Source organism: Epargyreus clarus, unplaced genomic scaffold, assembly GCF_041222505.1.
Source record: "Epargyreus clarus isolate Ecla_fem2 unplaced genomic scaffold, WU_Ecla_fem_2.2 ptg000003l, whole genome shotgun sequence".
Lineage (NCBI taxonomy): Eukaryota > Metazoa > Arthropoda > Insecta > Lepidoptera > Hesperiidae > Epargyreus > Epargyreus clarus.
Window position 1 is genome coordinate 8,479,009 of NW_027332211.1, and position 26,800 is coordinate 8,505,808.

The 26,800-nt window shown below is 32.6% G+C and overlaps 5 protein-coding genes across 5 annotated transcripts; 2 read left to right on the forward strand and 3 right to left on the reverse strand.

Annotated features, from left to right (window-relative positions):
• Positions 1 to 2,173: 2,173 nt before the first annotated feature.
• LOC140752501 (methyltransferase-like 26) lies at positions 2,174 to 4,771 on the reverse strand. Its single transcript, XM_073086838.1, has 2 exons — positions 4,382 to 4,771; positions 2,174 to 3,589 (listed from the first exon to the last, which is right to left on the reverse strand). Exons 1-2 carry the CDS (start codon positions 4,426 to 4,428, stop codon positions 2,950 to 2,952), a joined length of 687 nt encoding a protein of 228 aa, XP_072942939.1. The 5' UTR covers positions 4,429 to 4,771; the 3' UTR covers positions 2,174 to 2,949.
• A 744-nt stretch (positions 4,772 to 5,515) lies between these two features.
• holn1 (CD2 antigen cytoplasmic tail-binding protein 2 homolog holn1) lies at positions 5,516 to 7,830 on the forward strand. Its single transcript, XM_073086858.1, has 3 exons — positions 5,516 to 5,847; positions 6,222 to 6,528; positions 6,949 to 7,830. The coding sequence occupies exons 1-3, from the start codon at positions 5,659 to 5,661 to the stop codon at positions 7,440 to 7,442; spliced, it is 990 nt and encodes a 329-aa protein (XP_072942959.1). The 5' UTR covers positions 5,516 to 5,658; the 3' UTR covers positions 7,443 to 7,830.
• On the reverse strand, positions 7,821 to 13,757 carry PIG-N (Phosphatidylinositol glycan anchor biosynthesis class N). Its single transcript, XM_073086848.1, has 12 exons — positions 13,402 to 13,757; positions 12,707 to 13,159; positions 12,084 to 12,214; positions 11,281 to 11,486; positions 10,689 to 11,190; positions 10,418 to 10,593; positions 10,081 to 10,268; positions 9,608 to 9,834; positions 9,075 to 9,268; positions 8,804 to 8,908; positions 8,283 to 8,474; positions 7,821 to 8,071 (listed from the first exon to the last, which is right to left on the reverse strand). The coding sequence occupies exons 1-12, from the start codon at positions 13,596 to 13,598 to the stop codon at positions 7,826 to 7,828; spliced, it is 2,817 nt and encodes a 938-aa protein (XP_072942949.1). The 5' UTR covers positions 13,599 to 13,757; the 3' UTR covers positions 7,821 to 7,825.
• A 958-nt stretch (positions 13,758 to 14,715) lies between these two features.
• Positions 14,716 to 15,821, reverse strand: LOC140748899 (uncharacterized). The gene is made up of 3 exons (XM_073081814.1): positions 15,637 to 15,821; positions 15,381 to 15,483; positions 14,716 to 15,031 (listed from the first exon to the last, which is right to left on the reverse strand). Exons 1-3 carry the CDS (start codon positions 15,686 to 15,688, stop codon positions 14,770 to 14,772), a joined length of 417 nt encoding a protein of 138 aa, XP_072937915.1. The 5' UTR covers positions 15,689 to 15,821; the 3' UTR covers positions 14,716 to 14,769.
• Positions 15,822 to 16,171: 350 nt separating this feature from the next.
• On the forward strand, positions 16,172 to 26,341 carry LOC140752527 (ras GTPase-activating-like protein IQGAP1). The gene is made up of 14 exons (XM_073086867.1): positions 16,172 to 16,398; positions 16,906 to 17,159; positions 17,608 to 17,685; positions 17,865 to 18,009; positions 18,291 to 19,370; positions 19,577 to 20,409; positions 20,537 to 21,396; positions 21,681 to 21,906; positions 22,362 to 22,526; positions 22,881 to 23,060; positions 23,425 to 23,565; positions 23,758 to 23,908; positions 23,990 to 24,383; positions 24,629 to 26,341. Exons 1-14 carry the CDS (start codon positions 16,353 to 16,355, stop codon positions 24,987 to 24,989), a joined length of 4,914 nt encoding a protein of 1,637 aa, XP_072942968.1. The 5' UTR covers positions 16,172 to 16,352; the 3' UTR covers positions 24,990 to 26,341.
• Positions 26,342 to 26,800: the final 459 nt, after the last annotated feature.

Sequence of the window (26,800 nt, forward strand, 5' to 3'; positions counted from 1 at the left end):
CAATAAACATGAATGATTCATCACAAACAGCTTGAAGAAGAATTGGATCTGGGTTTTGGGTCCTTTTATTGCGTTTTGAGCCAACTCTGAATCGACAAGCATCAATAAAACCAATACAATTAGGAAATTTGTGCATGCTATTAACCTTTACTCTTGTGATATGCTGTTCTTCCAATGAAGGCCAGGTAATAAAATAATATCTTTGTTCAGATAGTAAAGATGCTATTTCATGGAATATATAACTAACGGAAGACTTATTTAAGCCAAACAATGTCCCAATTTCATTAAAAGATGCATTACTTGTTATGAGCCAAAGAAATACATGGACCTTTTTATCCAGTGGGACAACACTACTTGTAGATTTAACAATGTCTTTCAAGAAGGTAATTAATGCCTGCAACACAAGAAATAGCTATTATTATTACATATATGCATAAACTAGTTAAATATTGCAACGTTAAGGCAAATACACATAGCATAGCACATATTTAAGCGTTATAGATTAGATATATTAGCCAATTTTAAGAGTATATTAAAATAATCAACCTTCATCTTTATAATAAGAAGAATGTCTAAAATTTGAAATATATTTTGGATGCATAATATCAAGAAAATAATATCTGTTTATTATAATCAATTATTATTATAACGCAGATATTATTTTATAATAAGCAATATTTAAAAAGCAATTTGAAGGTAAGACTTTATTCAATCCTACAGTCATAAACCATTATCAATTTAAAGATTACCTCAACTGTAGTCTTTTTCATATTGACCCTTTCAAGGTACTCTTCATCGCTATAATGTTGAACAATATTCTCATAGAAACCTTTCACTCTTCGCACAACCGTGGACTTTTCAGATATCGAAGATTTCTTTGTTATTGGGTGAAGCATTAAGTTTTTCTGTTCTTTTCTTAGAACATCATTTATCTTGCCTATATTTTCACTATTTTCATTAAGAACATTGGCAGCCGCAACCACGAGTCTATTGATTGTAGTAACACTGTCGTCTAGAAAGAGCTCCATTATAAAATCTGCATCAAAATCCATTATGAGCTTTGATATTTTAACCTCCCTTTAAGCAACTTTACTCTGGTTTAATTAAAGAAATGGAAACAATATCGTATTTATTTACTTTTATATGATATATTTTTTGACTTTGTATTTGTATTTTGTTTGGCAAGTTTGACGTTGACGTTAATGTCAACGGTTGACATTGACCAGTGTTGCCGACCCTACCAAACTAAAAAGAAGTAACTTGTCGTTTAAGAACAGTTCCAAACAGTAAACTTAAGCAAAGAATTAGCTTAGCTATTCAACGAGGTAATGTCGCCAGCGTTTTGGGGACTCTACCAAAGGACAGCAATTTGGATGAAGCTTATTATATTTAATTTATTTTTCATACATAAATATTTTAAATCCTGTTTTATTAATAATTTTTGTATTTCTATTAGGTTAATATTGTAAATAATTTACTACGAAAATAAATGATTCTATAGCAAAAAAAAAAAAAAAGTAAACTTAATAAATGTTTATAAAAGCAAATATAAACAGATTTCTGAAACCAAAAAAATCTGAAATAGGTATTTGTCGACGAAATATAAGACCTGACCTGAACATTATATAATGATATTTATGTTTTTTACCAGCATAAGGACTAAATAAGTATTAATTTAAAGTAGTCCAATGACTTTTTATACTAGGTAATACATCTATGGCGTAGTTACAATCCATATAGTAATAGGAACTATTGAAACCGCTCTTACATAAACCATTGGTAAGGTACAACCAAGGGACAACAAAAATAGCCGAATACTCTTTAATAATAATTAAAAATATTTAAGGTTTCTTGGTGTTTATCTTATGGATTTTACCACAGATTAAAACTCGTTTAGATAATATTAAATTACAGTATAAAAATTCAATATAGCAATTTCTTTGACAAATTAGTATTTTGCCCATGACGTTATTTTATAACGGTCGACGCAAATTCAAAATGAAGGGGTAGTAAGTGTTTATTAACCTTTAAATCAGAACAGTAGCGTGAATAATTGAGTACCTTTCTAAGACAAACATACGCCGTATATTTTAGTCTATGAACATAAGTGTGGAAGGGAAGAAGGGAACTTTAAAAACTGGGTTTTCAGCCAATAGCATAGCAATCAAAGAAATTTAATAGATGCACAAAAGGTTTAATAAAAATGCCTTTACAATAAGTATTAATAATCATACAAGATGCTTAAATTAGCAAAAATCCTTTAGTCTCTATAACAATATCACTTTGCAATACTTTCTCACTTCCTTAGTTTCATCTTTAAGATTGTAATATAAAAACATTCAATTTGCCACTTCTCTAAATGTTACACATTTCAGTGGCTCTGGCAGTCACAATTGCCTCCATTATTTATTATTGAAATTGTTATGTTATCAGTCTGTTGTCTTCATTTATAAAAGAGCAAATAAACAACGTCATAGTAGACTTGGTAGTAAATGTTAATAATAAGCAGTAACAAAATTGTGTCAGATATGTTTACTCTATCATTGCTAAGCATACAACTATGGGTATTGCATTTCCTAGGTTTAAGTGTTACATGTCTTCACTACAGTAATACTAGTGTGTATATAATATTAATAACTTTTAGATACATGCACCCAATCTTTACCTAAAACTGTAGAACAGTAAGGCATTATTGTTTACCATAATTCATGTTTTCTGATGATGATTTATGTTATATGATTACCTGACATTATATAGAAATCAAAATTTTTATCATTTTAAACCTACATTGAGGGTGTTACTCTCTACATTGTAACATTGTGCTAAAAATGAAATATTCAGTCCTTCATCTACAAAGTGAAGATTCAATAATTGTGCTGCAAACAAAAAGAAAACTCACACGACACAGCCTATAATATGCTTATTTTGTTGAGTTCTGTAACACAAATTTTAATTTTTCTTCCATATTAATGTCTTGTTATTAGCAGGCATCTCTATAGTATCTACTAGAGACAAGTTGTTATCTTCAGCCAATTTTACTAAATCATTGATATCCCGGATACCCCATAAAGGATTTCTTGACCTTAGAGAAGCATCAAATTGAATATTACTTTCTGGTGTTATAACACCATCTTTGCTATAAGGTCCATAAGTAATCATGAGTGCTTCAGATTTTAGATAAATACCAGCATTCTCAAATAAGCCAATGGTACAATCATAAGGACTTATGTGTATCATATTGGCATTGTACATGTAATCAACACTATTCTCTTCAAAACCATAACATGATAACTTATTACGTATATCAAGCAATATTGGTTGAAGGATATTTTTTGTTGGGCAACTTTTTGCATAGATTGATAAACTACCAAATAAACTGTTGTCAGCTTCACTGGGCTGAAACTTGACTCCTGGAAAATGTGGTGCAAAATGTGCAAGGTGCTGACCAGAACCTGATGCTACCTCTAGGAAGAGGGGACTCTCATCATCTACATTATCAGAGTCACAAAATACAAATCGTTTTAATACTTGTAGTATTGGATCCTTGTTTCTTGTTGCAGCTGGATAAATCAGCTTATCTCCATTAATACTGAAAAAAGATAAAAAATATAACTTGGTTTAAATACTAATCAAATTATCCCAATATTATTGTTAAATAGTATGTTACGATATGTGTGGCCTAAGTTGCCTATTATTGCACGGCGTGAAGTAATAATAGGCAACTTAAGTCACAAGTATCATATACTAGCTTGTGTCACATAAACCTGCTTATACTTTTGAAATAATATGATATTTGATAATTATTTTGAAATAAAGGAAAACTTATAAATTATTGAAAATAAAATTATGATAAACCAAAAAAATACAATGAAAAACGTGACACTACTGTAACCATTGAAACTTGATGTGAAGAAGTGTTAATTTAGAAAAATATATTTAGATAGATATCAAATATATTTAGTTTAACAATTCTCCATTTAATAATATTGATTATTAGTAGTAGTTAGTAGTCCCTACTATCCAACAGCAAGCTTGATGTTTGTTTATAATTGTAGTTATATCATAACTGTTCAAATTGTTAATTCTGAATATTCTATACAACTTGGCTTCAATGTAATCGAAACGATGTAGAGTACATAGAATTAAACTTTTATTAAAGTAATCACTATTTACGATTTCGGAGAGAATACAAAATTAAGACTAATTTGGTATTACAACCAAAAGTAGTGTCTTTTAGGTACTTAAACCCTGAATTTGAATATATTTTTATTTATCAAGTATTTTAAATCCCGGTGAATTATGTATAAATAGTTAATTATTTAGGTAACTAGTAAGTTTATGCTCGTTGCGTATTATTAATATAATAATTACATAAACTCACCCTTCATTTTGGTTGAAAACACACGAATTATCTCGTGTATTCGACATAGGCCTGCCTAACAGGGCTCTTGCTCTTATTAGGCTTTTGAATAATTGGTTATTAACACCAATTTTGAAAAATTTATTTCAGTAATATGTAAGAAAAAATGATTTATTTCACAGTTTCAGAAATTCCAATTAAATATACTTATGTTTCGTTGACGCCACTGAATGAACGGAAATTATAACAGTAAAATAAGAAAACCTAAAGTATTAAATAAAATAGCTCCGAAATTCAGACGAGCGTAAGAAATGACATAAAGCTCTCGCTTTGTACTTTCATTTCACTAATAAAAAAAATACAAATTATGAAATTTCTCAATTCCGTCTATGGGCAGTGTAGACACAGACTAATAAAGTCCTAGGGGTCGCTTATGGATAGATGTACTACAGATTATTGAATATAGGACTTCATATCATAATGTCATAGAACCATCTCTCAAACATCTCCTGTGTAATGCATACTTTTTCTATAGAATGTTTGATTCTGGATTGATTCTATTAGTAGATTTTATCAGGCGACTAATGAACTACATTGAGTACTATAAATGAGTTACTGCTTCACTTGAGTGACCTTGACTTCCTTTGTAACAAATTTATCCAATACTGAACATTCAGATTTCACAACATACAAAACATTCATCCACACCCTCCCTAACTGGCATATTAATATTACTTCATTTACGGCTTTCATAATCATTATATGTGTCTCTTTGCGTGATACAATGCAAAACAAACAGCTTTCTTTATACTATTTAAAGCATGTTAAGCAATTATGAGCTTACGGATAAAACCACATTTATAAGGAAATAGCCCAATGATAGAACAGAATACCGGCGGCAGTCTACCCTTGAGATGAGAACTCGTCGGGTAAAGAAAAATACCTCTAAGATACAATAATCTTACATCTTAATAATAAATTATCATGTCCCATTTAGCATTATAGTTTACTTGTTCCGTGCATTGTAGCACTTACTATTTACATTAGAACGACCTACTGTTAGATCGTTCTATAACTGCTTTATGTTTGAAATGTTTGTCGTTGGTAAAATAATCATAAGAATCATAGACACTAGAGACAGAGACGCCAATACATGAAATGTCTTGTCAATGTCAAAGTTCAAAGTCAAAATAATGTTTTGAGCATTAAAAATACTTTTGAGTTTTTTTTGAGTTTATATCCTTAAAATAAATAATATTATCTCATTATTTCGCCGAAATCCTTTAAAATTACTTAACATGGCAAAAAGATCTGCTTCAATAGCGTTTGAGGATGAAAAGAAAGAACTCCAACCTAAAAAGGAGGGTAAAAAACATTCTCTTGATTCCGATGAAGAAGATAGCGGAGCGGAGGAAGAGAGGAACAATGTGTTGAATGTGGATGATATTGAAGGAGAAGAGGATGGAGTGGGCGGAATGGAAGGTGAAGTAAGTGTAGACAACCATGTAACCTATGGTCCTTTAGTTGCATTTTTGTAATCCAAATGTCGCACTGGTGAGTCTCCTTTCAAAGTGATAGGGATCAAGTCTATTGTCACTGCACAGTGCATAATAGTAAGACACACACCCTACGTTACGTTGTTTGCCTTCATTTTTAAATGGATTGCTTTTAATTTACAATGTTCTTTCAAAAAGTCAGGTGTGCATGCCTGGATTTTTAACCTCAGACCCCTGATTGAAACTTAGAATTTTGATCCACTAGATCTAGAATAGGCCTAATCCAGAATGTCAGACACATGTTACTACAATAATAACATGAACAACAGACTGCAATAAACTTATCTGTACCTTTTATTCATCAGATCACTATCACACCATTCAACATGAAAGAAGAAATGGAGGAAGGCCATTTTGATGCTCAAGGGCACTACCATTGGAAAAAGGAAAAAGAAGTGAGGGATGGTTGGCTGGACAACATCGACTGGGTTAAAGTGAAGGGCAGGCCTGAGGATAAGTACAAAGTACATAAAGACGATGATACAGGCATGTTTGATGATTCAAGCAGTGAAGAGGTAGAAACTGAAAAATTTAATCTGATTGCCAACTACAAGGAAATATTGGAGCACTTGAAGCCTAAAGAAACAATAGCTAAAGCATTACAGAGACTTGGTAAGTTTTTAAATAAATAATCTTATAGTACAATGATAAAAATTACTTAACATAACTCTTGGTCACTTGAAATAATCTTTTGATCAAAATATGATTTGGGTTTTATATATGGCTTGTACATCTTTGTAAGTTGACTATTAGTGCTTTGTAAGACAGAAATTACACTACAAAACTGATGCTTACAGTTTAGTTCTGTATTTTATAAAATATATTTAGGGAATTGAACTTCTTTGACAGCCTTATGTTTTTGCATGTACATTTTTATTTAGACCTATTTTAAGTATATCACAATTTCTTTGCTTTTTTTTAATAATGAAAATTTCAAAAGATTTAAATAGAAAAAGTGGGAATTTTAAATAAAATGTAGAGCTAGCTTTACTTTTGGCCAAAAGATGTCTATAGAATAATATATCTTTGCAGGTGGCAGTTCAAGAATATCCAGTGCAGAACGTTGGAAGAGAAAAAAGGCTGGCATAGTTGATGAAGGAGCTAAAATAGTCACAAGAGTAACAGAGTTGGCTAATCAAATATTAACTAAAACTGGAAATATGGACATATATCAAGAGAACTATGAGAAAATATCAGCAATCATAGCCAAAGCTGAAAATAAGAAGGATGATGCAGAGTTAGACATGTACGCAGATGACTTTGACCAAAAAGAAAAACAAAGTATGGGCAATAAAGGTCAGAGTTCTTCGCAAGAACCAGAAGAAGATGATGGACCGAAAGAGGTCAAATGGGAGTTCAAAAGGTCACAGGATGATAATGCAGAGATATCAGGGCCGCACACAAGTGAACAAATGCATAAATGGTCCCAGGATGGCCACTTCAAGACTGGGGTTTGGGTTAGGAAACATGGTGATGACAGTCAATTTTACAGTTCTAACAGAATGGACTTTGAACTGTACATGTAGTGTGTAAAGTGTTTGTTTAAACTTTCTATGACAGATATTTGTTTACAAATCATACATAAGAGATGATTCATATGAACACATAAGGGTATTCATTTCTAAGCATTTATTTGTACCCTTATTTTAATGTTATCTAATGGAAATATATATGAACTAATGTAAATAAGTAAAGATAAAATAAATGAAACCAGTAAAATATAATACATATTAATCAGCTACCACAGAGTAACTGCCAATATCCCGAAGATTACTGAACAAGTCTAATTAAGTCTTAATTTCCTAACCTAGGAAACATGTACCTGAGATAATCAATTTGCCAACATTGTTCTGATCCATAATATTTTGGAATCATTGATTGTTGATTTGAATAAAAAACAATAATACTGTCAAACTTGTTTCTTTCCATTTTTAACAACATACATTGCTAACCTAAATGCATCTACATCTGTTAATACTTTTGAAGCTTGGTGTATAAAAACAATAAATACTGTTATCATTTGAACAATGACATATTGTGATATCGAAGTGCCGATCTCTAGCCAACTGCCAGTATTCTTCACATAGTACAGTAGTTGAATTCCCATGATGTTGGAGTAAATCAATACTATTATATTCAAATATCCAGTTGGTGCCTGTAAAACAGAAAAAAATGCATTTCGTTACTAACAGCTTTGTTATTTCAGTTAAATGCCTTTTATATAATTGAGTAATAATATCTGGGAGCACGGCAATGCCCCAGCCAAGTCGAGCAAAAAAGCGGCACGGCCGTGCCATACTTTTATCAAAGCAGTTCAGGCTTTTTCGACCCCCTAAACCTTCGTGGTGGATAATATAAATACTTGCCTTAGTCAAATGTTGAATAGCTGCAAAACTGCAGCCAACACTCAGGAACGGGCAAAGAGTTTTTGCTAAAATCAGTCCAGTTATTATATAGGGTTGAAATGATGTGGTGAAACAAGTTACCCATCTAACTTCGAAAGAATTTAGCGATGCTATGTTCCCTGTCCCGAAATAAGCTAAAATAATATATAACGTCTGCGGTGACGGTCAAAGAAATAATCATAACTTTTGTGCTTGTAATATAGAGAGAAATATAACTCTGGGAAATGTCTTCATAGGTTAAGTTTTTTTTTTCATTTTTGTGAGAAAGTACATTATCTCAAATAATTAGTAAGCTCGGTCAAAGAAATAATCATAACTTTTGTGCTTGTAATATAGAGAGAAATATAACTCTGGGAAATGTCTTCATAGGTTAAGTTTTTTTTTTCATTTTTGTGAGAAAGTACATTATCTCAAATAATTAGTAAGCTATCTGTTTTTACTAGTGTATCAATGGATATTACAGATGGATTTATAAAGGATACAAATATAAAAGCTCGCCTAAAGTCATGGCTGCTTATGTTCCTCTCAAAGTGCACCAAGTTACTCTTTCCAGAATTAGCACTTTCATCAAATGAGGCGTCAAGTATCTGCAACAAAGGATTTATATATATTCTACAATTATTTATAATACACATAAATATATAATACACATACTTTTATAGCCTTATACACATGCTATGCATAACTACTTTAATTTGTTATTGTATTTCATTTTCGATGACTTGAATCAAAAAAAATGTTTAATTTACTTACTTTAACATTTCGTTGATTAAGCTGTTTATGTTCAATAAATATCCAACATGTAATATTGAGTAATAACGTAACCATAAACAATCCTTCGTGAGATACAGACAGAAGTAAATAAAATGTAATTATTGAGGAATTTATTCCCATAATGCGGCTAATCAATCTCTTTGTGTACATAAGTGGTAGTAAAAGCAATATAGCTGAAATGTAAAAAAAAAACTGTATTATTTATGCGACGTCAAATATATTTTACAGCAAAAAAGTCTACATAATATAACAGAATGTAGTAAATTTATAAGACTATTTTATTCTAAAATGGACTTTAATTTGCAGATTAATAAAATTGCACAATCTTGCAGTTAATCTATGGCTGGTTATTGGGTAAGTCACTTTTCATTTATTTTTCTAAGACTGAAGTAGGAAATGTCTGCAGTCTCTGCAGTGCAAAAAATTAGGATCTAAATCTACATTAAATAAGTCTCTAAGATACATTTATATTTTGTTTAACGTAATAAAAATAAATATACAAAGTGGGTCACCTGAAATAATCCAGCAAACACTTTGAAGGGTTTGTGAAACTGGTTCTTCACTTTCAAATCTCCTTGCTTGGATGTATATTATGTATAAAGAAATTAACAATAACACTACATGAATAAGACTTATAATTGTTTCTCTCTTCCTTTCCTTATTCTTGTAGTAGTGTGGTAGTAGAGTATATTGTATATATGTGCTGAGTATTCCTGCCCAAATTAAGCCAGCCAATAACCTGAAAAATGTATTAAATTAAATAATAAAAAAGCTTGCAATAAGTGGGTGGAAAATAATGATTATTTGGTATGAGTCCCTAAATATGAGGTTAGAGGCTAGAGGCTGTTAAACTCAATCTTAAATTGCATAAACATTTATTGTTATACAGTAGATAAATTGAAATAAAAGAAAATTCTCATCTATATTCACTGAATGACGTTCATTGTATATTACTGTATGTATATTGTATATGATTAGAACTTACACTAATTCTATAAAAACATTTTTCCCCACCACTGGCATAAATGAAAATGCGCTTAGTAGTAAACAGCTTATTGGCCACACAATTAATATTGATTTGTTCAGATATTTTCGACTAGAGGATAGCAGGGGCCATAAAGCAATGCCCATTAGTGGGATACTGAGCATCCATCTGTAGGAAAATGAGAAAGCCTGAAAAATTAAATGGGTAAGTATATGAAAAATATAAATTAGTAATGGTATGCTGTTGTTATAGATATAAAACAGTAAAGAAAAATGTTTGCATACACAAATACTTTGAAAGCAAAGTAAGAATTTAAAAACAAGAGTAAATAACTTACCATTGCTACAGAACCCATATAATAACAAACAATTTGCACAATGATTAGAAATATACTTCTTTTTCTCTTTAAATGCCTTGCTATTCGCACCCAATCGTCAATGGGACGCAATGCACGAAACCATAATAGGATTGGCATCAAGAAATAAATATAATACTGAGCTGGCAAATTTTGTACTGCAACAATAATACAATAAGTACTAAATAAATCTAATAATACGGAACACATAAATAACGAAATTTTGTTAACATTGAAAATAAATAATATTTACCATATATAAGACTAGCTATCACACAACATATAAGTATGCACAATACTTTTAAAACTGAATCGAACATCCTGTAAATACCCATTGATTTTGAACTACTTTTAGTTGAAATGTCAGCTTGAACTGTAGTTGCTTGGCTCAATAGAATTTTTAGTAAATATAGTATCCATCCCACAAATGATAGAGTTATAGTTACAAGCAAAGGCATTTGGAAATAATTATGATAATAATTTAATCCAGATAGACTCAGTTCCATAATTTCTTTGCTTAGCTCTATCAACTGTTCATAGTCCCCTGTTTGCATTAACATCTCCGTGAATGTGGTGATGTCTTCAATTTTTCTGGTTGTAAATTTGTCGTAGGGTTGGTATAGTAAGGATATTACATTAGCTTCAACATCAAGCCTCTTCTTGTTGTATTGTGACAAAAGTTGCCTACTGTTACTGTAAATTGCTTTAGCTTCATTTGGCTGGGACATATTAAAGATTTCAGTAGTTAACTGACCCTAGAAAAAGAAAATTATTATCATTATATTGTACAATTTATATTTTACATAATGTCAAATTTAAACTCTTTTGTTTTAAACCATACTTACAACAGAATTAACTGGAACTGGTATTGAAAGGAATGTTGACATGATTGGTGCTAAGTCTGCCTGTTTTATATTGTATTTATGTTCCAAGGACATTTGGAGAGACTCAGGATCTTCAATTTTGAGTAAATTTTGTACTTGTTTAACACCAGCACCCCATAACACATAGGGTGTTTCAGTTTCGTGGTCATCACCTGTTCCATGTGAACCTGTAAAACATAAATCAATCATCAGATTACCATGAAATATATTTATAGAATATGAAATTAATTTCTAAATGTGTTGCTAGTTCCATGTTATTTGGCAAATCTATTTGTGTTACTAGAAGTTTAGCAAAAAAAGAGATGGGTGATACCTGTTTTTTATTTATTTAATGTTTTTAAAGTACTTATATTTGTTAGTGGCGCAACAAATGGATTCATACTTTCTATGCTAATCAAAAATTATTAAACTATGGCAATCAACAAGCATGGAGTATGTTACAAAATTCCAATCCCAAGCTAGTTCATCTAAAACTTTATTGTGAGATGATCTACCACTAATCAAAAAGTACAATGTGAGTTTTAGGAAATTAATTTTATCTTTACATATTCTTTATATAATGTACACAATGTATAAATGTTGATTGCGCTATAGAAAATCGTAATATCTGTACAAATAAACGATTATACTCTCTCAGGCCCTCACCAAATATGGAGCAGGATGGAAACTAAGCCTAGTTGATAAAATAATTACCTACACCATATGTCTACTGTGCCCTCACTATTACAAAATGACATTATAATGAATATTTAAGATATATTTACCCCAATCTGTCATGCCATGGTCGGAAGTAACAAGAAAAGTAGTTTTTCCATCATCATTGTAAAAGTCTTTAATGATGTGTTCTATTTCTTTGATATTTTCATCAACAAACTTTATAGTTGTTAAAAAGTTTCTGAAAATCAAAACAAATTTCAACAAAAATGAATGAAAATCAATGCTTTGATGTACTTTGTTTATTTTGTTTTTATCCTTCATAACCATAGCATGTACAGAAATCTTCTAACATATCTCAAGTTATAGTCTATGAGAGATTTATTACCATTGGTGACTCAGTTATTGCCGGACCACCAATAGTAAACTAACTAAATCCAACTAGATAATGTGCCTGACATCATTTACATACAGTTACAACAAAATGATCAATCTTCACCAAATAATAACACATATTCTTGATACCAATTTGGCTATTATAAAATGGTATCTAAGTCAATTGGCCAATATATGTAAAAAGGGATTCTTAGCTAATACTATGATAAGTTAATCAATGATAAATTTCGAACAGTCAAAGAATTCCATGTCTAGAGTTAAATGTAGTTTGAATACAAAAAATATAGAGCAAAAGAGATCATGGTCTTAGTAATTTAGAAATGGAATAATAACTTACGTCGTTTTTGGCTTATGAGTATGTCCAGAAGTATCAGTTCCCAATAAATGTAAAAAGAACATAATTTTCTTGGAGTGCAGTCTTTTATTAATGGTTTTATTATTCTTTGCTTCTTCAAAGAACAGCTTCACTTTATCAAAAACCCAAGCGTCTAAGTGAGTTGTATTTTTATCAGCACTGAAGGACTGATCATAAGGACCAAGTTTGTCAACAAAGATATGATCCACATTTTCTTTTGTGAATATTTCTAAAATGTCATATGTGCCCCAGCACCAAGCATAAGTAGTTTGATTCAACACTGAGTCAAAGTCCACAGGATTCTCCTTCCAGCCCTTTGTAACTGCAGATGGGTCTTCGTAGAACCCAGCTATAATTGCAACATGACCCGGCCTAGATTCTGTTGGTACTCTTGTGCTTGATATACCCCACCTTCCATTTGAGTTTGCTACAGATCTGAAATTAATAACATATCGAGATGTATGAAAACTTCACAAACCCGAACTAAAGAAGGGAATAAAGAAATATTAAAATTTTAATTCGGTATTTTAAAATACAAATTATGCTGACCCATTGAACATTATGAAGAGAGGGTCCTTCTGGTGCAATGGAGCAATATGGGTTTTTGGTATCGATAGTGGCAAAAAGAACTCTTAAATTGCTATAAAGTATAGCAAATAAATAAGAGCGAAACTAACCTGAGGTAAGGCATAGTTGTATAATTGACAAACGACTCGGCCCTGAGCCCGTCGACAACGAACAGAACGAGCCTGTCTGCCGGCGCCTCGTGAAGGGGTTGATAAGGAACCACATTTTTAACTATGGGAGATTTAAAATACACGTCGAAAATAGAAAACAAAAATGTAAGATGTATAAATATGCCAATCAAAAACATGATATGATATGAATTGGATTTGATAAATCCTGATCAATTTTTAACTTTACAATTATTTATGCGTCATAATGGAGCCAATTAGTAATTAAAACATCAATTATTATTATTTAAAACTTATTTCATTTATAACGTATCCCTGACAGTTGACACTGACAGGTTGATAGTAAGTCGTAACATGTATATAATAATACTCTATGGTAAGTCGTGACAGTGACAGCCTGTCCACTGTTATTGTATTCGGTGCTGCCAGATGTAATCGTATAAATCGATTAAATTAAGCAATCTAAATGAAAGCATTTTTAAATAAGGTTTTTTCAAGAAGAAAATAAAATGCTATAATATGCAAAAAGATTATGTAAATCATATAATTTCTTTATTTCTTGATAATAACCATAGGTTCCGTTCACATTAAGTTAATCCGACAGTACTGTTTGTCGACTGATAGATCTTGCCGCTAATTTTATAACATTAGCAACCAGCCCGCGCTTCGCCAGGGTAGAACTATAAGGGATTGGTCACATAGAATGAGCGAAAAAGTAATAATTTATGGCTCATAGTATTGCTGTTATTGAAATGCGTATGGCGGTTTGTGCCTACTAGTGACTTCTACAGTAGAATCACAAAGCGTTCTATCACCTTCAAAATCAAAAGCATTATTTGAGACTGGGTGAATAAATAAGGCGATCTACAAAAAAGGAAAGGACAAATTAATTATGAAATAACGATACTTATAGTTGGAAAGTTTTATTAATTAATTACAAACCATCAAAATTACCCTCACCTTTGAGTAATATGTTTTTTTAAGTTTGTCACCATAGATTAGTAAAGATACTTCGCCGCCTTGAAATTGAATGAAGCCACAAACGGCTTATTATAGTAAGTTCTTTTTTTTTGAATTCTTGACAAATAAAAACTTTTTACAGAAAATTTACGAATAAATAACTAATACTGCGTAATTTACAATTACAATGTACAATTTACGTAATAAATAAATAATTATTTCAAATATTTTAGGGACATTTTAGCACGGAAACGTGGCAAAACTTTTTTACGCAACTATTTCAATTCTCAAAACTGGGCACATTTTCTTGTTAGGAGTGAGTAATCTTTACTAATCTATGTTTGTCACGAAAATAATATTAATAAACAATAATTTTAAGCAGGCAGTCTGTTAATGCATGCTGGATTTTTCGGACCTGTGATCTTTGAAAAGAGAATCCATTATCATTCCCGACGCTAACAAATCAAACAATTCCATTTCTTGAGCTATCGTAACTTTCTCCAACACCGTGTCCGTAGGATACCGTTCTTCATATTCGTCATCCAAAATATCAGGAGTAAGTCCTAAAGTAGAATACATTCGGCGCACTTGACCAGCACTCAGCCATCCACGATTTCCTGGGTCAAAACTTTTAATTACTGCTTCTAAATGTCTGCAAATAAAATATATTAAATGCCTTCTGATACAAACTTTTTGTTTATTAGGTAGAATGGAATTTCTTTCTGATCAAAAACAAAGCAGATAAAAGCTAATGTGTTGCATTAATTAGCTAATGTTATTTTTTTAACGTACCAAAACTTACTATCCACGAGGTTTAACACTTAGATTTGTTTAAATATTCATATCAGTCTAACTGTAATATATCATTCAAGAGATGATATAATATAATATTGCATTGCTATGGGATATTTGGGTTCCATTATACGTAATTGTGTAAGGTTGTATTTATTAAAAAAATCACATGTAATACGTAAAAAATAAGTGATGTATAATAAATTAACCTTTTCTCGTATAAAACTGGTGCTGCTCCATGACCAGCTCGAAATAACATGCAATCATCGAGAAGCTTTTCAAGATAAGCAATTGGTTTATCAGAAGTTTCAGCTAAAATTTTTGTAAATAGATATCGAATTAATTCAGGTATTCGCCGTTCCCGCAAATAATTTTCAGTTCTAGCGACTGTTGATAATATATATTCTTTACGCGCTGGTATTTCAACCTTTTCAGATGAAGCTGCTTTTTCAGATAGACACGTACAAACACATCCTAATTCATATTTTGGTTCTACTTCCGGTGTTTCTTCATCCATTTTATTTAACTAAATAAAAAATACAGCAGCAAGGTATGTGCTTTGGTCACGGACGAAAATCAACTTTATAATTATATTTTTATAATTTGTACCGACGAATTAAACATACGTCTGTCAATAAACACATTGATCATAAATTTTGGTGCGTCAATAGAACTGCCAGTATTCGATAAGAATAAGGCTGATGCCACATTGTGGATAGTAGTTGTAGTAATTGAAAGTAGCCTAGATGGGGGATGTTCCCCCCTTTCAGTCGCAAAATTTTCAATCTCTTTTAAATTCTTAATTCCCAGGGATAGCTGCATCATTTGTCGCCCCTCCCCCAAAGATTTTTTATACATATTCCGGTTATTCCTTTAATTCAATTAATTTCTTAATATTTCTATTTAGTCTATTGTTCGTCACGTAAGAGTTTGCATCAACACTAATTTGGCATAATAGATTCATTGCTTGATACAGAAAGAGATTATTTAAAAATGTGCATAACCGTCACATGTGTTTTGAAAATATTTGAGTGGCCAACAGAATTTATTGTTATCGATTGTTAATGTGAATGTTATTCTACATTTAATTATTATTACAGTGTAATTTAGAACAATAATACATCGTTTAATACTATAAATGTGGTTTAAGATAGTGGTAAACAAATATACATTTTGTGAACATGGGTAAAGAAGCCGAAGAAACAATGATAGGAAAGATTGACGATTGTAAGCTATGATTATCTTATTTTTTTAATTAACTTCCGTTTTTTGGTACAAAATTACAATATATAGTCATACTTATTTAATTACAAAATTTTGTTTACATTTTACTCTTTCCTATAAAGTAATATTCTTCGTTTCTATTTTCATCTTCAAGCATATTTTAAACCGACTTAAAAGTAAGTTTCTTTACTACCGGCTGGACTTATTTTGAGAAATCTTGTTGCATAAAAAGTTTTATATGTATCTTGCTATGATGATAGTACTAGATTAACTTGACCAAGTTCTGCCAGATGTTTAGTGATGTTACAGGCTTTACTCATAGTAGAGAAAGGTATCCAGAGATCCTATCCACTGTGACTGATTACAAATTTACTGCCACTCCTGACTTCCAGGGGATTATCACATTCTTCAAACCAGAATATTATTGCTCATGTGAATATAGGACATTCAGTTAATCTACAGAATTGTATCACCACTATTGCCTTATTACTTAGTCATATTATTTTATAGGTGATACTGAAGTTCGCAAGACCGGTCAAGAAATGGATGTGATACGACAAAGAACAATTGCATATGAATATTTATGTAGATTGGAAGAAGCAAAAACTTGGATGGAAGCATGCATTAAGGAACAATTGCCACATGCTGTGGAATTTGAGGAAAGTTTGCGAAATGGGGTGTACTTAGCAAAGCTGGGACACTTTATATCACCTGAATCATTGCCGTTGAATAAAATTTATGATATCGACCAAAGGCGATATAAGGTAATTCATAATTTTAATTTAGTGAGAAACCGAATCAATGATAGCCTAGTGGTTAAGAAACTTGGTGTTTTGACGTGGGGTCCAAAGTTCAAATCCCAGGCATGCACCTCTGATTTTTCAAAGTTATGTGCATATTAGAAATTAATGATCACTTGCATACCTGAGAGCTTTGCTTAAAAAAAATCTCAAAAGTATGTGAAGTCTACCTATACGCACTTGGCCAGCACGATGGACTATGACCTAATGCTTCTCATTATGAGAGGAGACAATAATGGGTTGTTGATGAGAAACCTGAATGATAAGATTTTTGATTATTTTCATAACCGCTGCTTAATCCTAATTAAATAAAATTTCTTCAATCTTTAATCTTTGTCATATGAATAAAAACCCTTTTAATGTCCCAATTCACTGACTTTTATAATCACCTTAATTATTACTGTAATTACAGGTAGTTGGACTACAATTCAAACACACAGATAATATTAATAAGTTTTTGCAAGTATTGAAGAAGACAGAATTACCTGCGGTAAGTAGGTATATAATGATTGAAAGACACTTACACAATGTACTAATTGTTTATTTTAATATTACTGCATAATCATCATGAAGTACTTACCATCATATTAATAAAACAATGAGAGTCAAGAAACTCAAGAAACTATTATTAACAGGTAATACTTAGACACACTACACATTTTATTTCAGACGTTCCAACCGGAAACAACGGATATTTATGATAACAAAAATATGCCAAGAGTCATTTATTGTCTCCATGCTTTGAGCTCTCATCTATTCAAGCTGGGAAAGGCTCCTATAATTCACGATGTTTTTGGCAAAGCAGTATTTACAGGTATTTATATACATTATTTTAGTAAGGCCTGATGATCTTTCTATTTCGCGATTTCACACAAAAATAATCATTGCCCTAAATTACTATGATACTTTACAACTCAAAAGCAGTGAAATGGGGTGAGTTTGTTATTTCCCGAGTTAGGTTAGTTAAATAACTTTTATTTTCTCGAACAGCTCTCAATTATATCAATTTTTTTGGAACTGTGGACAATACATACTTAAATTTCATAATTTAAATTTAAGGACTACAATTTAATGTTTAACTTCTTTTATTTACAGATGAGCAATTAGATTCTGTTACCAAAGACCTACAGAAGTGTGAACATCCTCTTCCAATGTTCCAAAAAATTGGTGGGATCCTGTCTAAAAAGATAAGTGATAATGAAATGAATGTGGACAATGCAATTCAAGAACTAAATAACCTTCTGGATACAGATCAGTCTATAACTTCTGCTTTACTGAACCCATCTCTTAAGTTAAAGTATGTCCAAAATCGGTTAATCAATGAGTACAAGAAAGTGTTGAAAGCTGCAAAATATGAGAAAATCCGAGTGGCCCATAATCATTCCCTCAATGATAGTTATGTCCCAGATGAGTATGATGAATTGCTGACTCTGGTAGAAATTCAAGGGCACATCACAGCAACAAACTATAAATACCTATGGAAATCTCTGTGTTCAGCGTGCAAAAATAATGATGTCAACAGTTTACATAAAAGTTTTAATGAGGATTGGGTAAAAGTGAAGAATTACAAGGTCGACAATATAGATTTTTATTGTGATGTTGTCAAAGACATAATGGAGACCAACAAAGACATTGATGTTGAAAGCATAACAAATTGGCATAAGATATTTCAGAATATCATAAATGATGGAAATAACAACTCACTTGAACATAAGGACCATAAGACAGCAATTGCAACTATCAATACTGTTTTAGACCTAGGCGATCCTGACGATTTATATGCAGCATTGACAAATCCTAAATTGCATTTTAATTTTAAGATTGACAAATTTGCGATACCCCTCATATTTGAGGAAATGAGACTTGAGAAATGTGAGTTGGAAAGACCTCTTAATGAGAATGAAATTGCCGCGTCTGTGACTTACTTGACGGCGGTCGCGTCTATATCGCAGGCCGTGCAAAGAGGTGACGAGGAATCTGTTTGGTACGCTCTGAATTCGAAACAAATACATTTGGAGACACTGCGGCCACATTGCCGACGGCGATATTTGTCGGCTTTGGTGACTGCTTTGGACGTAAAGTATAGAGAACAGTGTGAATGCCCACTGTTGACTATGGAAGATATTCGTGACACTATTGACATGGTCAATTCAAAAGATGATGATAATGAAGACTGTGAGTATATTTTACGTAATTCTAATAAGCATGATTTACTATCTAATATTCCATAAGATCTTTACTAATAGTCTATAGAAGCACAAAATAATGCAAGTTTTTGTATTTCGTACTTTTTCTTTTTCTAATTTGACCTTCATGATTCTAATACTACTTACACGTAAATTATAATCAGCACTAATAAAAATATTTTATTTATCTTCTAGTGGTAATGGTAATAGACAACATAAACAAAGCAGTATCTAAAGAAGATGTTGACACACTAATATTGTTGCTTAAGAGTCCATGTTTGAAGTTGCCAACAATGTTACACAAAGAGGAATATCATTTGTACATGCGAATTTTGAAAAAGAAGTTATTGAGTAAAGAAACTCAAAATCTTTGGCTGGATGATATTATCCAGACCATTGATGAGGTTAACAATGAATCAATGAAAGCCAAGGAATTAACTGATGCTTTGGTCCAATTGAATTTAGCAGTTTTGAAAAACAATGTTAGAGAATTTTGGAATGCTCTTTCGAATCCAATATTATTTGACTCTCAGATAATTGAGCCATCTGGTAGAGATGTGTATTTCCAAATGTTCTCAAAGGCATTGAAAAAGAAAGGACAAAATATCTGTTCATGGATTGTATGTCATACTGAGGCAGGAAACACGATTTATATAGATGTGGAATCTTACACATACAGTTGGACTACGCCAAAAGGATTCGTACCCTACGCTCGTTACTTGACTAAAAAAGACGCGAGGGTTTTGATTGAGAAAACTAATAAACATCATGTTAACACCTACAAGCAGAAAGTTTTTGAAATAACTATAACAAAGTTCCAAGGCCATTGCAGGGGCTATCTGCTTCGACAAGCGATACAAAGAGAAATGTATCTGAGATCGAATGTCGGATACGTTATTCGTATTCAATCGTGGTGGAGACGCATTTTGGCGCAGCGAAAATTTGGTACACTTATAAAGATGAAGGCGATTGAAGCCAAACTGAAAAGGGAAAGGAAGCTCAATCCTTGGGCGTGGTACAAAGTTCAGGTATTCACAGATTATTTAATAGAACCAGTCTAGTGTAGGTGTAGATTTTTTCTTTTTAGATACAATTGATTTATGAAATATGTTTCCAAATGAAGTTTTAGAAATAACATAGATTGTTTAATTTCAGGAGCAGAAAATAATAAAAATTCAAGCTCTGTGGCGCGGAAGACGGGCTCGCCAAGCATTTACCTCTCTATTTTACTCTCCTAATCCTCCTTTAAGGGTTGTCAAAAAGTTCATCCCTATTTTGGACTTCGCCACGGAAGATTACGACAGGGAGATAGAATTACAAACATTGAAATCGGAAGTAGTGCAATCTATCAGGAAAAACCAGGAGCTCTCAAAAACGATAGATGATATGGATTTAAAAATAGGTCTGCTAGTTCAAAATCGTATTGCGTTACAAGAAGTAGCCGCTCATGGCTTGAAGCTGAATAATTTGGTCAAACACAATTCTATGACCAAACTTGTGTTTCACAATCGTAATGAGAACAAATCTCTTTTAACGATATCGACTGCCGTTAAAGGCTTGAAATCACTCACAAAGGAAAGCAAAAGGCTTCTGGATGGGTATCAGCAACTTTTTTACGAGCTTCAAACAAATCCGACATACTTGTCCAAACTTTTGTTCTGCATCCCTCAGAATAAAACGAACTTCTTCCTACAAAATGTTGTGTTAAGTCTTTATAACTTTGGTGCGTATGCCAGAGACGAGTATTTATTGCTGAAGTTGTTCAGATTTACCTTGGAAGAAGAAATCAGTTGTAAAGTCTCCAAACCTTTTGATATTATTGCCTCCACCCCCTTAGTATTGAAAATGGCTGTGAGTCTCTCAAGGCAGTTGTCTGGATTGAATAGCCTTCAAACTATAATAGGGCCGCTCGTTGAAAAGATTTTGAAAGATAAAGATTTGAATATAGAAACAGGACCTGTCGAAATATATAAGGCGTGGAGAAATGAGACAGAAATGAAAACTGGAGAAATATCGTAAGTATAGCATATTTTTAAAACGTTTTGGTAAATTTTATTCTTTTAGCGGTAGCAACGTCGATACTCAAAATAAAAAAAGAAACTCGCAAAATAAAATATATATTTTCGGTTTTAATCCTGAATTTCAGTCATATTTAATTTTTTTATATAAGTGCTCAAGTCATTTGGTGTTACAGAAAATAGTTATGTAAATTCCTAACGCAATAAATTACACACATTTATGACAAATCCATCCTTACTCCCCATAAATGTTCATGGTACTAAAGTATATTCTGTTTCAGAAAATTGCCATACAATGTGACCCAAGAAGAAGCGCTTACCTACCCTGAAGTGAAGTCGCGGCTTCAGGTAGCTCTGGTGCAGTTGAAGACTGTAGTTACCATGTTTCTGGACAAGATTACAAATTCCACTGAACTGTTGCCATTCTGTATCACGTACATGGCTAGAGTTTTGCATAGGGCTCTCACATCAAAATTTCCTCATACGCCAGAAAAAGATATTTTGAAGGTAAGGTATAATAAAAATTACCACAAAGTACCGATCTGGGAGTTTAGAACCTTACTTTCCCAAATGCATTCATAAGAATTTAGAGCCATGATTTGTTTAGGCTCATGAGTTGAACTGTAGGTTGTCTCATAATGTTTCCAAGTTCGTGCCTGGAATTTAAACTTTAGAGTATTCGGATCCAGAGCGCGGGCGCGGAAAATACTGTTAATGTTAATGCTGTGTTCTGGTTTGAAGGGTGTGGTAAGGGAGACATACTTTTTCGAAGCGTTCCAGCTTAATCCTCAGGAGTAGCGGCGCATCTGTGGCCGACCTCAGGTGGGAATATCTAATCCTATCTGGCGTTGATTACAGATGTCCATGGGCGGCAGTAGCCACTTACCATCAGGTGGACTGTATTGCTCGACTGCTACTCCTATATTATATTATAAAAAAAAAATACCAATTTATAATTTCAGGTAATCGGCAACTTGGTGTATTATCAATTTCTAAATGCTGCAATAGTTGCACCAGATGCTTTTCATATCATCAACATGCCAAACGGCACCGGGCTTACGACAGATCAAAGGAAAAATCTCGCGTCGGTTGCGAAAATCTTGCATTTCGCCGCTGCGAAAAAAGGCGTAAGTAATTTATTTTCCATAATGTTATTGACTCCAATGGTTAATAGGTAAAATACTTTATATTGGCTAGTTTAGATAAATGGGTAGTTCCATATTGTGTTTTTAATAAATGTTATACAGGCATGCGTTTGCAGTTTGTACGCCGGCGTGATCATGAGTGGAGATACTGCGTTATAAATATACAGGGGTTTTCAAGAAATCGATTTCTTAAAAATCTAATGATGCAGTCTTAGTTCTTATCAGCTTCATAACTCCTTTCAGCATTTTTCGCTATTTTTTATAGTTTCAGATTTGGCCCTAAAGGCCCATTTAAAAAAATCGTTCTGTATGTTTCAATAAATGTTTTTTTACCAGTTCGGCGAGGAATCCAGTCATCTCCGATGTCTGAACCCGTTCATAGTGGAGTGCCACGAGAAGATGAAGGAGCTGTTCCGGCGGTGCTGCCGCGGTCCCACGCTCGAGGAGTACTTCGCGGTGGACGAGTACACCGAGGCCACGCTACTACACCACCCGCATATTTATATAACTGTTCAGGTATAATATAATACAATCATATACTGGAAAGGCTAACATTTCCGGTGACTTTATAATATTTGTAGCCTTTTACGCTTTAGTTTGTGTAACTTTATTACAGAAATGTAAACCTCTTACACTAAATTAATAAAATTGAAAGTATGATATTATGACGCACAGAGTCAGATGTACCTATATGACTTTGTTTTTTAATCTTAGTTCTGAAAACTCCTGAATTACCCCATTCTATAATAATAATAGTCATAGGATTACTTATGTATTTTATTTACGTATAAAAATGTAGAGTTCTAGACAACCGCCGCCTGGGTAGATTTTCTATTTATTTATTTGTAGACACAACAACAGTATAACTTTATATTTTTAGGAAATTGTGGACACACATGCATTACTAGTAGAACACCAGGACATCATAGCACCTGATCCAAACGACCGACTCAACGAACTGCTGGATGATCTGGGCGAAGTGCCTAGCGTCGCTAAACTTGCATCTCGAGATTTAGATATGGTAAACCAATTTGCTTTTTTCATATAAGTAAAAAAATGTATGGCCTCAAATATAACAATTAGTTAAGCTGTGTTTTTGATTTCTTTTACCCTGCACATATGATGTTCAGCATTGAATATTTTACGAGTTGTAAAGATGGTGTAAAGTAATAATTTTGTATATGGTATATTACAATGTTACTGTTTTTTGCAGCAAGGAGGCGACTCTGAAGAAAATTCTAGACTGGAAGTGTGTCTTGCGTTAGTAAACAAATTTCAAGCGCCCGCAGATGACATGACAGACTTGAATAAACTTTTCATAAAAACCAAAGAACTTTGTGTAGCAATTATACCTTTTCTAAATGGTAAGACTTTCTTTGCGTTTGCAGCTACAGTGATAAATGATTTGGTAGGGATATTAATATCAATATATTATTTATTTTTAGGAGAACACCTTTTGGAAGCGTTAGTTATCGGAACAACGAAAGAACAACAGGAGCAGTACAGTGAACAAGTGCAACGTCGGATATATTCCGGTCAAGCGCGACCCGACGAAGTTATGTCCCTCCGTGAACATATAGCGAAACTGCGACGCAACTTGCAAATGCTGGAAGACGAGGGTTACGTGACTCGGGAAGACGGGTACCAGGCGCTCATAACTTCCATAGCGCTTGATTTGTGTAACAAGGGCAAGTACCGCCAAGCGCAGAGAAGGGCGCTTACTACGCTCACACGTACGAAGCAAAGTCTGCAGGAAAAGACTAAGTACTACCAGGAGAAGTGCAAATCGTACGATGAATACATCAAGTCTTGCTTGGCAAATCTCCATACGGGGAAAAAGTATGTATTTTAATTTTATATTTACCTTCATATGGCGGGTGATGGGTGTACCCTTTGTACCTACCATCCTAATATATTATACCTAGCCATCATGATGGAATATTATCACACTGTGTAAATAAAGTTTAATACTTACTTAGTTTTATTGGCATAGGCGAATTTTCTTTATTTTAACAGTGCATAAAAATCGCTTTCCGATTATTTCGAAGTTTAACTATATGATCATTTATATTTATTACTTTCAGAAGTGTGCATGCATGTTTAAGAAGATCCGGAAAAGACGTGCAGAAGCTAAAATCAAAACTCACAGTAAAGTATTCAGGTGCAAAACTAATGGAAAGGGGTGTGTTACTGGAAATAGAAGGACTCTCGCCGTCACAGTTTAAAAATGTACAATTTGAGATCACACCAACTGATCATAATGGTGTGTTTACTGTTAAGGGAAAATTCATGGGAGTTGAGATGGAGAAAATTGAAGTAGACATACAAGATTTATTGCAAAAACAATACGAAGGCTGTGCGATTATGGACATGTTTGGGAAGGCGAAAATCAACGTCAATTTACTTATCTTTCTACTAAACAGCAAGTTCTATGGTAAATCGTAGTGTGGAAAGTACTGCATTGTGTAAATTTGTGAAGACGCGAAAGCGTACTTCTAGGCTAGTGACTTAAGTAGACCGAAACTGATCTATAAAGTTAAGCTGCCAGGCGCGGTCTACGGTTAGACCGAGAACCGCGAAGCGCTAAGTTTTATGCGCGCTTTTCGCTTCGGAGGGCACTAAGTCGTGATTGTTATCATATTTTTGTTAAATCTCACGAGTGGATTAGGAACATTTGTTTCGTCTTGACTACTATCGTACCTTCCTCTATCAATCAATGAAACCACCTAGTGGACTATGCTTCAGGCCTTTGCCACTTGTCGAATAGTATAATGGCCAGAAGTAAAAGATATAAATGAAATTGCTGTCATAAAACAGACATTACGTTAACTCATTATTATTTTACGTTATAACTCACACTAACTTTGTTTTCTTCAATTCTCAAGTAAGCATTTTTGGTTAGATTGTTAAACTAGAAAAACTAATATTAAGTTACATAAGCACTGACGTAAAAAATTCCCGAACTCAATGGGCAATTTTGATTATTGGGGTAATTTTTAACCATATGGATTGAACCCTTGAACCCTTTATTTTTTGTGATATCTACTAACGCAAATTCACCAAATATACTAAATTTATGTGAAGTATTATACACCAAATGTATTTTTATAAGTATTTAAAAGAACCAGAAAGATATGGTACTCATTAATTATAAGGAATTGTATGTATTAGCCGTATTTAATACTTCTACAAAATCAATACGATTACTATTCGTTATACACAATGATTGTATTCTGTAAAGTTCTGATTAATATTGTGATATTAAATTAATATCAATTGGTTGTTATTTATTCGGCTCTTATTATCGTTATTATGTTATTATTCTGCTATATAAAATGATGGTTGAATTGAATTTTCGTTGCTAAGTTGTATATGTGTACAATTCCATGGAAATATGGACGTACTTATTTGTTATAATAATCTTACACTCGTATTATCATCACCTCTAATGACTTATACATCTTTGATTTGATTGGAGAGTTGTAGAAAATATGATGTTTTGTTAACTAAGATACCTATATATTCTCACTTTATATATAAAAGACAATTTACTTTTTTATGAATGGTTCTATATCTACATTTCATTTTGTATTGCATTATATGCTATAAGTTTATGAATAGGTTTATTTAAGATAAAATTTTAAATAATCTAATACCTAATCAAGATTGAATGGTACAAATGGTTTCTTTACTTTATGTTTAGATTATTTTCGCCCTATTAACAATTAATTATTATGATACTCGCTGACTAATTATATAAGGATGTTAAATAAATGAGGCTTTCTGAATTTTGCTTTTCATTATAGCAATTATTATTTTATTTATACAACCCTTGAAAGATAAGGCTCGTCCGCACTAGGCAACATTTCAGTATATATACATATTTCGCGATTTCTATTGGCACTTGCATTTATATGCGTATCGGCATATCAAATTTATATAGGTCCTTTGCCTGTCATGCGTGTACACGAGTCCCACGTTCACACGTAAATTGACTGTAGTTGCTCTGCATTCTATATATTATGTTGGTAGGACAGGAGTGCGATCATAAACGCGCATGATACGATAAAAGGCCTTAACAAGAATCAAAAGTGTAATATGCCATTGGGCGGACGAATCCTAATACTGTGATGATTTAATAAAGACTCGTCCAACATCGCTTACTGTGTTTCGAACTAACTTTATTAAATAAGTTATATTTTAAAACATTGAATGGAAATCTCAGGACGATCGATTTATTAAGAAGGGCAAAAAAG